General features: G+C 37.4%; 1 protein-coding gene across 1 annotated transcript in view; it reads right to left on the reverse strand.

Moving 5' to 3' along the window:
- Nucleotides 1-12,405, reverse strand: part of SLC26A7 (solute carrier family 26 member 7) — a 121,078-nt gene that overhangs the window by 57,218 nt on the left and 51,455 nt on the right. The window contains exons 6-7 of the mRNA XM_059166053.1: nucleotides 3,973-4,125; nucleotides 10-92 (exon numbers count right to left, since the gene is read on the reverse strand). Of these exons, the coding sequence (XP_059022036.1) occupies nucleotides 10-92; nucleotides 3,973-4,125 (236 nt within the window). The remainder of the gene's footprint in view (nucleotides 1-9; nucleotides 93-3,972; nucleotides 4,126-12,405) is intronic.

Below are 12,405 nucleotides of genomic sequence, written 5' to 3' on the forward strand. Positions count from 1 at the left end.
CTACATTACCCTTTCGGAATATGACCAACTACTTCTAATCCATATGTGATTTCCATATTGGTACAATAACAAGCAAATGATGCAGCAATAATCTGTGTGGTTCCATTTGAAAAAAGAAAAAGAAAATTATTACTGGCCTCCCAAACACCTTGAAGCTATTTCTGAAAGTAAATATTACTTATCTGTCCCATGATTATCCAGAGTAATGTAGTAGTTGCACAGATTTTTAAAAACTAAGAAAATTTTAAAAAATCAAAAAAATGCCTTTGAAACTTGAAAGCACTTAATTTGCAGTCTCAAAAACCAAATGGCATCCCCACAATATGGCTTTTCTAACATCCTTTCCAACACGTCAATCCAAACATGACTGATTTTGAAGAGGCGCAGAATAGAATATGGGAGCGTATGTGTGTGTGTACAGATACCATAACCAACCTAAATACTTAGCTCCTGGAACATGAAGAAATACTTTATATCAGAGCACAATTCCCTATAGGACACCAACTTTCAAGAGTCTGAGATATTGCATAAACGACTACATAGGTCAGTAATCGATAATGATTTATAGTCTCCTTGAATAATTTTGAATTTTGAGTTTTTACTATTTCTTTTTTTTTTTTTAGATTTTATTTATTTATTTATTTATTTGACAGATAGAGATCACAAGTAGGCAGAGAGGCAGGCAGAAAGAGAGGAGGGGGGAAGCAGGCTCCCCGCTGAGCAGAGAGCCCGATGCGGGGCTCGATCTCAGGACCCCAAGATCATGACCTGAGCTGAAGGCAGAGGCTTTAACCCACTGAGCCACCCAGGCACCCCCAAGTTTTTACTATTTCTTGAAGTAAAATGTACTAGTTAATAACAAGCTGGAATCACTGTTCTTAAAATTACCTCTGTTGGAGTCTCAGGTTCCCTATGCTCTATTATCTGACCTTCAATAGGCAAGATCAGGTTCTCTGCCTGCATACCTTTAAATACCTTTAAATTACCTTTAAAAGGATGCTCAGAACCCAGTTCAGTCTCTGTTATTCTAGCCATGCCACCCCCATGTTTTCCACCCATTTTCACATTCTCTTTTCACTCTTCTCATAAATTTAGTAGGGACTGGGAATTTCACATGGTTATGGTATCAGTTTGGTATTAGCTTGGATCTACTTATGTACTATACTTTTTTGTTAAAAAGAGACATACCAATTATCTATTTAAAGTACAAATTTACCACACATATGGCCAGAAATAAGGTATAACAAAATCACACTAGCAAATTAAGACATATTTAACAATTAATGCCCCAAAATTTTATTTTGTAGGGATTTTTCCTATCTGTGTATTTCTCTTCTCTATAATAATATTTAACTTAATTTACAGAGGATTTTAAAACATCAAATAGACTTAAGAAGCAACACAGACTTGAGGATTTTTTAAAAAGGCAACAAAACTGTATAGGTTATACTGTTGAACAATAAATATTGTGATATTATAGTGTTTCCTGATGAAGATAGTAGTTAAAAGTTCATCTTATTAGCTTAGAATCAGAAGCATTAATATATTTAAAAGTTCCTAAGAAGATTAATAAATTTTAATTGTTAATAATTTCCATGAAATATTTATATCAGGTCAGAAAATACTATAAGCTGTAAAAGAAAATATACCATAGCCACAAAGTACTGGTTCCTTATTGAAAATGGAAGAACACATGACAGTCAATACCTATAGGCAATACTAAAATTAAGTAATTTAAGCCACTGAATTAGCTTTCAGACAATATCTTATTTCCTTACTCTTATCTCTTTGACAAAATTAAATTCCTCTATCAGATGAATCATTGGTTCCCTCTTCAATATTATTTTAATATTATATGTGTGTATAAGGCCATCATTGCCCTTAGACTTGGGGCAACAGAGGATCCTGGTCCAGTCAGGCCCAGTGAGTCAGGGCTTTCTAATCTGGTCCTTTCTAATCTGGCCCTCCCCATAAAATGAGAGCTTTGTAGGGGTGCCCAGCTCACCTGTACTTGTCTTTCTGGACCTCACTTTGGATACTCAGGAATCTACAGTTTCCTGCTCCAATGGCCCAAGGCTGCTCCCCTAGGTTCATCCTCCCAGTGTGACCCCCGAAGAGGTCAAGGGACAGTTTGGGTGATGAAAGAGTGAGTATGTGTTTGGGGCTTGGAGCAGGAAGAGCCACACATACACATACGAATCCCCTTGTGGGTCCCACAGAGCTGGAGTAGGAAGAGAAGGGGCAGGCCAAGGAGCTGGCTCACCCCATGCTGCCTCATTCTGACAGAACTCGAAGGATGGAGAATTCTCTATTCCGACCTTTCAAGGAAATCACTAAGGTGTTTTAGTCAAAATAGGAAAACAGAACTTGCTTTTTTTTTGGTTTTTGTTTTTTGGGGTATTTTTTAGAGAGAGAGAGCACATACAAGCAGGGTGGGAAAGAAGGGGGAGGGGAAGAGGGAGAAAGGGGATCTTAGGTAGGCTCCATGCCCAACATGGAGGCCTACATGGGGCTCGATCTCAGATCTCTGGGATTGTGACTTGAGCTGAAATCACGAGTCAGATGGTTCATCAGTTCAACCACCCAGGCACCGCAGAACATGTTTTATTTAACACTTTGATCTATAACTTTTAAGTATTGGGGCCTGCGTTAGTACTTTTACCATGGATCTTGCAATATTAGGGGCAAACTGTGTAAGAATTACCTCTCCTTTTCTTTTTTATAAGGATAAAGTATATCTTACTACTTTTGCATTGAATAAGTAATTTTTTTATTACTAGCTCAAGGGACATGTTACCTAAGGTTATTTTCAATTTTTGGTTCATGCAACATACATAATAAAGATTCCCAAGATATAATAAGATTTCTTAATACCTATAGGATTTTGGAATAAAATGGTATGTTTCACAGTTGTTGTGAGAACTATTAATAATCACAGTACCCTCCACTTTTATGGCTTATTTGAAATACAAACACACACACATTAAATAGATCACATATGTTACATGGATCTCCATAAATTAACAGGAGTATAGAATCATACAAGTTCTAGCTATGGAGGGAGGCCATCCACTTTAGCTCTACTGAAGTAATTCACGGTCCTCAGAGATAGTTTCCAATGTGCTAAGTTTATCTATTTATGTAAACCTACCATTTCAGCAATATAAATGACTATTTCAAGAGGTGAAATTATTTAGACACCACTTGTTCTGTACATGTGTAACCCAAAGACCATTAAAAAACTAAAGCCAATTAATGATTAAATTAGTAGACTATGGTTGTGTTAACATTACATTTTCAACTTAATGCTTTGTTTAATTAAGAGTTCCCATTAGAGGCTCTTAAAATTTCAAAATGTGTTTTTTAATGCATAACCCATAAACCTTAAACCATAAACCTTAATGCAAAGTATAATTCATTGTTTGGCCAGCTATAGCAACAAAAAACATCTTAGAGAACCAGCCCCGGCCAGTGAAAATCATGAGTGTCCTTTCAATAAAGCAAAATTAGGTTGGTAAAAAAAAAGTGTTAATAACTTTACCAATCATTGATGGACATTTGTCAACTAATAATACTTCTATACATATCATATAGATGCCACATCAATAGGATATGATATCCCTTTTTACTGCTTTAGAGAGAATCATTCCAGAAATCTTTTGAGTCTCACCCTCAGAAATGTCTCCTTATTTAAAACCTTAAGTTATATGTTCTATTATTTCTATTAAAAAATTACAAGCATATGAGAAATGCTGTGTAAATTGAAAACATGTGTGCCTCCTTTTTAAAATTATTGACTCAAAATGTTTCCTGTTCTTACATTAATGTATAGCCATGCAAAATTAGCCCTCCTTTAATGAGAGACAGGAATAGCTGTGGGTTACTGCAAACGATATAGGGAGCCTCTGCAGGTTACCCCAACAACAAGCAAGCACTGTAAGACAGAATGCTAAATGTTGATTTCATACTTACCAAAACTAAATCGACAGGAAGGACAACTTTAATTTTCCTTTTAAACTGTTCATTCAGCTCCTTAACCAGAACGAGAACCACGATACTCAGCAAGGATAACAGCAGTGCTTCCAGTCGGACAGACTTGATGTTCTCAAAGACATATGCGTAGATCTGCAGTGATGAGGGAACATGCAAACAAAACTCGGGGTCATCCACAACAGACCAACCCTGAAATCTGGCTCCAAATGAACTCATTGATGTTTTGCAAAAAATCATGTTAAGGGATGGGGTGTGGAAAGGTAGGCATAAAGTGTGGTCAGCACTAATGCAGAGCAACCTATAATTCATTTGCATGTATAAAACCGCTTTGTCCCTGACTCTTCCAATAAACTCAGTGGTCGCTCCTTCCTACATAAGGACACTGCTAGAGAGGATGACTCTTCTGGGGCCTTCATCAGGCAGAGATGCTAAAACTCACTGCCCACATGCAGATTCATCAGACTCTTCCTCAAACTGCAGGATAGAACAAGCACATGCACTTTAAATATCTATGGATGCATCTGGAAAGTTAAGAGCTCTGCATAAGGAAGTATTTGCATTTATCTGTATCTTCCAAATTCTCTCTTGCAAAGATATATCACTTGTATAATTTTAAAGGTTTTTAAATAAGCTTTAAATGCTTATCTTCAACATGTCCCTTAACTCCTCCTTCTGTTGGATCATGCTGACTCTGATTTTTATAAGCTCATTTTTATTTGTCCACAACAGATTCTTCAAGTCATTTCAGGTGATAAAAACTAGCTTTTGCTCTAGGACACAGGCTATTCTTACAGCAGTCCAACTTGTTGGCATTCTTTGGCCTCTCTTTTCAGTATCTCAAGTATGAGCTGACCATAACTAAAAATACTGGATCAAAATATTACGTACACAGTGGATCAAAAGAGCTCACATAGACCATGTTCTTCAGGATCTCCTAAAATTCTGCTCTACTAATTTGGTTTCCTAATCAAAGGACTTAACCCATCTGGTCTAGAGATCTGGTCCAGAGATGGTTTAAGGAGGTACATCAGGTTCAGGTTATCCGAACCTGAATTCTAGAGGTTAAACGTTATCATTCACACTGTAACTCTTGCAAACAAACAAATTAAATAAACTCAGTTAAACTGAAGCTTCACTGAGTGAAAGGGACCACAGAGGTAATCCAGAATCCTTTTTGCCCACAGTTGAAAAACAAAACAACAAAAACCAACAGAAACAAAACAAAAACAACCCAAAAAACCTCACTACTTGTGTATCAGATATATTAAGGAATAATGAGGGATCAGAATAGCTTTACCTGTTATCTTTTGCCCAGTATTCTATTTTATCCCACACTATCTGAAAAGAAAATTTGGTACTACAATATCATAGCTCTCTGAGACACAGACAACATTTTTTTCTGTCTCTCCATGCTGTGGACGATAATTGTTCACTGAATTCGTACAGCAAGTGAAGGAGCAAGTTCTATTTCTCATAGTCACCCCTTACTCAAAGCAGAGGACTAAAATTCAAAAGGCCTCTCAGTGAAATATATTCTATAGGGGATAGGGTTAGAGGAATGTCAAGAAAATTTTGTCCAGATACATTGCTTTCTGATGATTTAAGGACAAAAATGAGGATATCATTCAGATGATTTGGCAAGAAAAAACACAAGCATCCAAATGTTTTAAAGAGTTTAGAGGATTACTCCTTCTGTTTTATGGTATTAAAAGTATGCCACAAAAGTGCCTGTCTAAGAAAGGGGGGAAGGGCTATGTTCAACTGCCAAGCCATACCAAATCTGCTGTAATGTGCATTTTGAGAACATGTGTTTGCAATAATAAAAATGACCACCCCAGAATGAAAGGAATGAGAAAAGCCCCCCCCACCAGGGTTTTATTGTCTGTCTGGGTTAAACAACAACTTGTAGGGCAAAGCACTTCTCACAAGATGCTCCAGAAGAACGGTGGGGGAGGGCAAAGGCTTGTTACAACCAGCGCGAAGAACACAATAGAAAAGCAGGCTGAGGAGGAGTGTCATCCTAATGACTGTCACGTGGTCCCACAGGAAGAAGTCACAGCTAAAGTCAGCTTGAGGGCCACGAGTGACATATGGAGACAGAGGCAGGAACAGGGAGAGGGATACAAGCAGATATACAAACACATATGTAATTACATATGCTCGTTTAATGCAGGTCTAGGCATCCTAAGCACACATTAAAATTTCTCATTGCTGGGGCACCTGGGTGGCTCAGTGGGTTGGGCCGCTGCCTTCGGCTCGGGTCATGATCTCGGAGTGCTGGGATCGAGTCCCGCGTCGGGCTCTTTGCTCGGCAGGGAGCCTGCTTCCCTATCTCTCTCTCTCAGCCTGCCTCTCCATCTACTTGTAATTTCTCTCTGTCAAATTAATAAATAAAATCTTTAAAAAAAAAAATAAATAAAATAAAATAAAATAAAATAAAATTTCTCATTGCTTATCAATCCAGTCATCAGGGAATGCTGTCACACACTAAGCTCCAGTGGATAAAAACTCCCACTGAAGAGCATCTTTCCCTCAGAAGAGCAGAGGCAGTTTAATACGTGTATGGATAACTAAATACACGGTGTCACCAGAACAGACCACTTTAACAAAACAAGGAGTTCAGTTAATTTTGAAACTATAATGCTAATTCTTTAAATTGACCATTTACTACAACTTGACATTAAATGAAAACTGTTGGTATGTCCAAACAAATCCATTTTGAGATACTTCAAAAAATAAAAGTAGTCTACTCATGATACATATGTTGTTTCTTACTGTTTTCTTGACAGATGAGATTTTTCTGAAGTAGTTAATAGATGTTTGCACGCCCACGCACAAATTTTTTAAAGATTTTATTTACTTATTTATTTGAGAGAGAGAACATGAGCAAAAGAGCGCAAGCAGTGGGAAACAGTAGAGAGAGAGGAAGAAGCAGACTTTCCGCTGAGCAGGGAGTCCAATGTAGGGCCCGATCTCAGGACCCCAAGGTCATGACCTGAGCTGAAGGCAATCACTTAATTGACTGAACCACCCAGGTGCCCCAACAAATTTATTTATAGAATAGCCAATCTTGGCTTTTTTCTTTAACTGATGGATTTTCAATTTCTGGAATAGTGTCTGGCAGATGGACACTCAATAAATATTGCCGAATGAATAAATACTTTGGTCTAATGTAGTAAAAATAATAATAAATAGGAGACTTTAACTTGAATAAGCAGAATGATGAAGAGAGACAGGACCCAGAGTTTTCTTTTCTCATTATCAATACTTGAGCTATATCACATTATGGGGCTTTGTAGCTATCATTTATTAATCACTCATGTTTATTAAAGTTTTATTATAGGCAGGTCTTGAGCTAAATATTAAAGCTACCATTGCAGTAAATTTCAAGTAATCGATTTTTATATCTTCTATCTGATCTAAATAATCAGATTTTTAGTAACTCCATCTTTATAAGAATGAGGCAAAATCCAAAGCTGAAAAAACTCATATTTGGGATTTAGTTAAGGGGAAAAAAACCAAACGAACAGGCAAAGGAGGTTGTACCCATTCAATAGTTTCTCATTATGTAATTGAAAAAGCTAAATTATGTCCATTTTGTTAAACTTCATAAGGCAAAGGGAAAGATCTTAAATGTTTAGAAATGTTAGTAAGTATAAGCAAACTAATGGATTTTCTGTCCAATACTCAATTAACCAGAAATTTCTCTCAATCAAATATCCTTTCCACCAGCATTCTCCATGCTCTAGGTATTGCTATAATGAAATGTCCACAACAGAAAATAAATGTTTTTAATATTTTAAGTATATAATGTTATCATTGACAATTCTTCAGTAGCAGTGATAAGTATATTTCTGAACTATCTATAAAGGGACCACATGAAATATGCTAACATATATTTTATGCCAAAAAGAACACATAATCCCTTTAGTATAATTATTTATCATTCCTATGCTATTTTTGTATTAGGAATCTGTCATAAATCACTTTATGTTTCACTGGAAAAACAACAGAGTGATGGTACAATCAGCAAACCTTAATAAAGCTGTCAGCATTTTACTTTATAGTAGGTATAAAGTACTAATCTGTGATCCACAAGACTTGATTCCCAATATATGACTTTGAGTCTGTCATCAACCACAAAACCAGGAATATCTCTAGGAAAAAAAAAAAAAAAACTGTAACATTCATAAATGCTTCTACCATGTGTTCAGACTGTGGTCTGAAAACACTTGTGGCATCATCTGTGCACAGATATTTGTCTCAAATCCAACAAGTGCACTTACAAGAGACAGAAGAGGAGAAGACATGAACACAAAGCAGAAGGAGCTTTGGGGTAACCAAGGCACAGTTTGGTTGATGTAGCCACAAGCCAAGGTTGCCTGGAGCCACCAGAAGCTGGAAGACAAGGAAGGATTCCCCTAGAACCTTCAGATAGATCATGGCCCTGCTAATACCTTGATTTTTTGACTTCTGGATTCCAGAAATGTGAGAATAAAGTTCTCTGTGTTTAGTCCCCAGGTTTCTGGTAATTTGTAATAGTAGTCACAGGACACTAACATATACCAAGTCAAATGCTTCTCACTGTGTTCCCCTAAAGTTCATATGCTGAGGCCCTAACCCCCAGTACTTCATTAGATGACTATATTTGGAGAGAGGGCCTTTAAAGAGGTAATTAAATTAAAATGAGGCCATTAGAGTGGGCTCTAATCCAATCTGACTCCTGCAGTTATAAAAAGAGGAGATGCTGACCTACATAGAGACACCAGGGAAGTGCGTGGCCAGGGGGAAGACCATGTAAAGAGGCAGGAGGGGGGCCATCCGCAAGCCAAGGAGAGCAACCCCAGAGGAAACTACCATGCTGGCACCCGGATGATATCCAGCCTCCAGAACTGTGAGAAGAGCCATTTCTGCTGTTGGATCCACGTAGCCTGAGGCCATTTGTTACAACAGCCTTACCAAAATGAACACAGAGGATATTATGCCTTCGGGATTTCATGTATACCTAGGAAATTCCCCCCTCTTCAAGCTGACTGAGATAGAAGTCTTTCTAAAACACAAAGTGAAACTTAACAGGAAGGTTTTAGTAACTGTCACTCCTTGAATCCCTACAGTGCATTCACCTTAACCCTTTATTTCCACCTGAACAGAAGAATTTTTATATTTTCACCACCACACGCAGATGTGGAGAGGGCAGCTTGTGGTAGAAAGAACAGGAGAGCCTATTTCAATATCATGATTCTCTAGAAGAGCAGGAGAAGGAACATTTGTAGGCACTAGGCTATCTTACGTGCAGTGACTCATTTAATTTCCCAATTAATACAAGGTGAGTATTATCATTTCTTCTTTGCTCTATCCCATTACCCACCTTCAATTACAAGAGCTGGCCTCCTTCATTAACATTATCTGGGATGATCTTGTTCACCAATCTGTCTCCTCCTGCCCTATTTCATGCCCACCTCAGTATTTCAATAAAACTCTATGGGAACAGGGATATTAATTCTCAACTGCATCTTCAGTGCCTAAGAGGCAGTCAGCTAGTATTTGCAGAGGAAATCTATTCTAGTGGTTCTTAAATCAAGGATGCATACATACTAATCTCTTCCCATCCATGTGTAGTTCCTAAAATCTCCCCCACATTAATCTGTTGAAGATTTCTGGTTTTGAAGCCTCACACTTAGTCCAACTCTCTCACCTAGGAGGTGGAGAGACAAGTCCACTCTCAGCCCTGGGTTTTGTTCTTAAAGGCAGCTTTCACATCCTTGGGGCCTTTAAACATGAGCTACGGTTGCTCAGACATGTCCTCTCCCTGCCTCAACTCACTTTCAAATTCATTATATCCCATCTCTAAGCAGATATAGATTCTTCTTGGAGATCCTTAAAGCCATATCCAATCCCTCCAAAATTGATGTGAGTACTAGTTCTCTCTGTTCTTAAGAATTTGATGTCTCCTATAAACTCTGCCTACATATCATTGTATCATTAAACATTTTAGGGTCAGTATTGTTAAATCAAACTCCTCAAATCCCTCTACTTCTTAAAGTCACTCAAACAGAAAAACAAGAGAAATATATTAAGCTGAAAGCTTAACCCCAGGCTGTGTTTTCATGAATACAAACAAAACCTCCAAAGATAGGGGGGGAAAAAAAAACACATTCCATTTAATTTTTTACATAATTATATGCAAACTTCTGATCAACAAGTGCTTCTCACACTGGGAATAAATCCATTCACTATTGGGGTGCCTGGGTGGCTCAGTGGGTTAAGCCTCTGCCTCCTGCTCAGGTCATGATCTCAGGGTCCTGGGATTGAGCCCCACATCGGGCTCTCTGCTCAGCAGGGAGCCTGCTTCCCCCTTTCTCTCTGCCTGTTGCTCTGCCTAGTTGTGATCTCTCTCTCTCTGCATCAAATAAATAAAATCTTTTTAAAAAATTCATTCACTATTTCTTTAAGGGATAAATTAAGTCTGCAACCAAAATGTGAACTAGGGGAAGAATGGTGTGCTCAACACTAAAAACAACAGGGCACACAAAACTTACAACACATACAACCAAGCTCGCCACAGCCTTGGTGGCATCCGGCCATCCCTTGTTTAGAAGATGAAGTTTAACTTGAATTACTTGAGCGTGGATTTTGTAGTGCTTTGATTTTCAGTGAGTTGTGGGGCATAGCGAGAGCTCAACCCAAAATGGTTGAGTTGCAAAATTTAACTGCCCTCTGATTTAGAATTTTAAAGTAATCTTTGTTATAAATTCCCACATAATTGCTCCGTATCCAAATTAAACCTGCCACATTCTCTCTTCCCAACGTCACTGATTGAATCAAGCTGCAGATGAACATTCCTTTCCTCTCCCCTTCGATTTCTTCTGTCCATTTTTCAGGGTATATTGTACATCCCAGCAATTCACAATAGACATGTCATAGTAACTGAAGAGAAAACATAGGCTTTCCTAAACCACCAAAGCGTGTTCTTCATTCAGAATTCCCAGAGGGCCTAGGTCTTCAAAGTAGATTAATTCTCCACATATAAACCTCATTTGTACATATTTAATTGTGAGCTCATTCTCTATTAAAAAAAATGTTTTATTGGCTCTGATTTCCTTCTGATGTTTCTACCCCATTTTATTAACATTCTTGGTTCCTGCCTTGCAGCCTTCGGGGATGTCCAAACTAGAAAATGCTTGCTTGTACTTCAGGGATTGGGGTAGGAATGAAACTGTTTTTCAGTCCTGAAACTCCTCAGATTTAAGGAAGGAAATAAAAACTTCCAAGAAGGGTAATTGAATATGCTGCCAAGCTTGCCTTGTGCTCTTGGGTTTAATGTACAGAACTGTACATAATTATTTAGAACAGTACTCACATGAAGCCATGCCAATGAGACTAACTCAGCCAAATTTATCATATGTTGCTCCAGGCTGAGATACTGGCGCCATCTCAAAGAAACCCACATGTGCTAATAGGAACTAGGAATTTTTGTAATTTTTATTGTGCCTTTTGGGGAAACATCCTTTCTAACAAAAGATACATCATCATTTCTCAATAAAAAAAAAAAAAAACAATGAATTTTGGAACACTGAAAAAATAAGATTAAATTAAATTTAAAAAAATATTCTAGAGAAGAATTAAACTTTTCCCTCTTATGTATGTGGGGAACCAACTATCAGTCAAATATTCAAATTGTAAAAAAGACAGGAATAAAATAGTGTCACTGGTTTGCCAAAGTCCCAAGACAGAATGTTATTGCTTCTGCTTAGTGTAACATGTATTCCAGCACTGTTATAATTTATTAAGTGAATTTTTAACTATTGGGGTGGTGAGCTGAATAGATGGAAATATTTTTAAATAAAAATAAACTAAAAACATAGCATTTCTTGAATTCTGATGACTACCTCTTTTTATAAACAGCAGATACAGGGGTTTTTTTATAAATTTTGAAGTCATCTTTCTAAGTTGCAAGAAGAGATAGAACTTTGTTTTACTCTTTTGCTTTGGTTATCTGATCGAGTCCTCTACAGTTTACAGGAAAACCATTTATTACTATTCTATTATTATTAATAGACAGAAGTATCTCTTACATAAGAAGCTCTTTCAAAAATCTTAAATTTGTTACATCCAACGATGCATTACTAGTACAAAGATAATGACTTCTGTTTAATGAATATGTTCTAGGCGTTTCACTTAAAGAATGAATCCCAATAGGTATAATTATCATCAGTTTATGGAACAGGCAACCAGAAGTCAAAGATATTTGGTGATTTTGTCAAGACCAGAGTTATGATCTGAATATGGGCTTATAAAATTCTCAAGTTCTTTCTCCTGTTGCCTCTTTCTAAGGAAAAGAAAAGATGAATTATGGCCTACCTGAGTGTTTGGGCCCTAAATAAAATCAGCAGAGCTAAAAGTCAACTCAGA

This window comes from Mustela lutreola, chromosome 3 (assembly GCF_030435805.1).
Source record: "Mustela lutreola isolate mMusLut2 chromosome 3, mMusLut2.pri, whole genome shotgun sequence".
NCBI lineage: Eukaryota > Metazoa > Chordata > Mammalia > Carnivora > Mustelidae > Mustela > Mustela lutreola.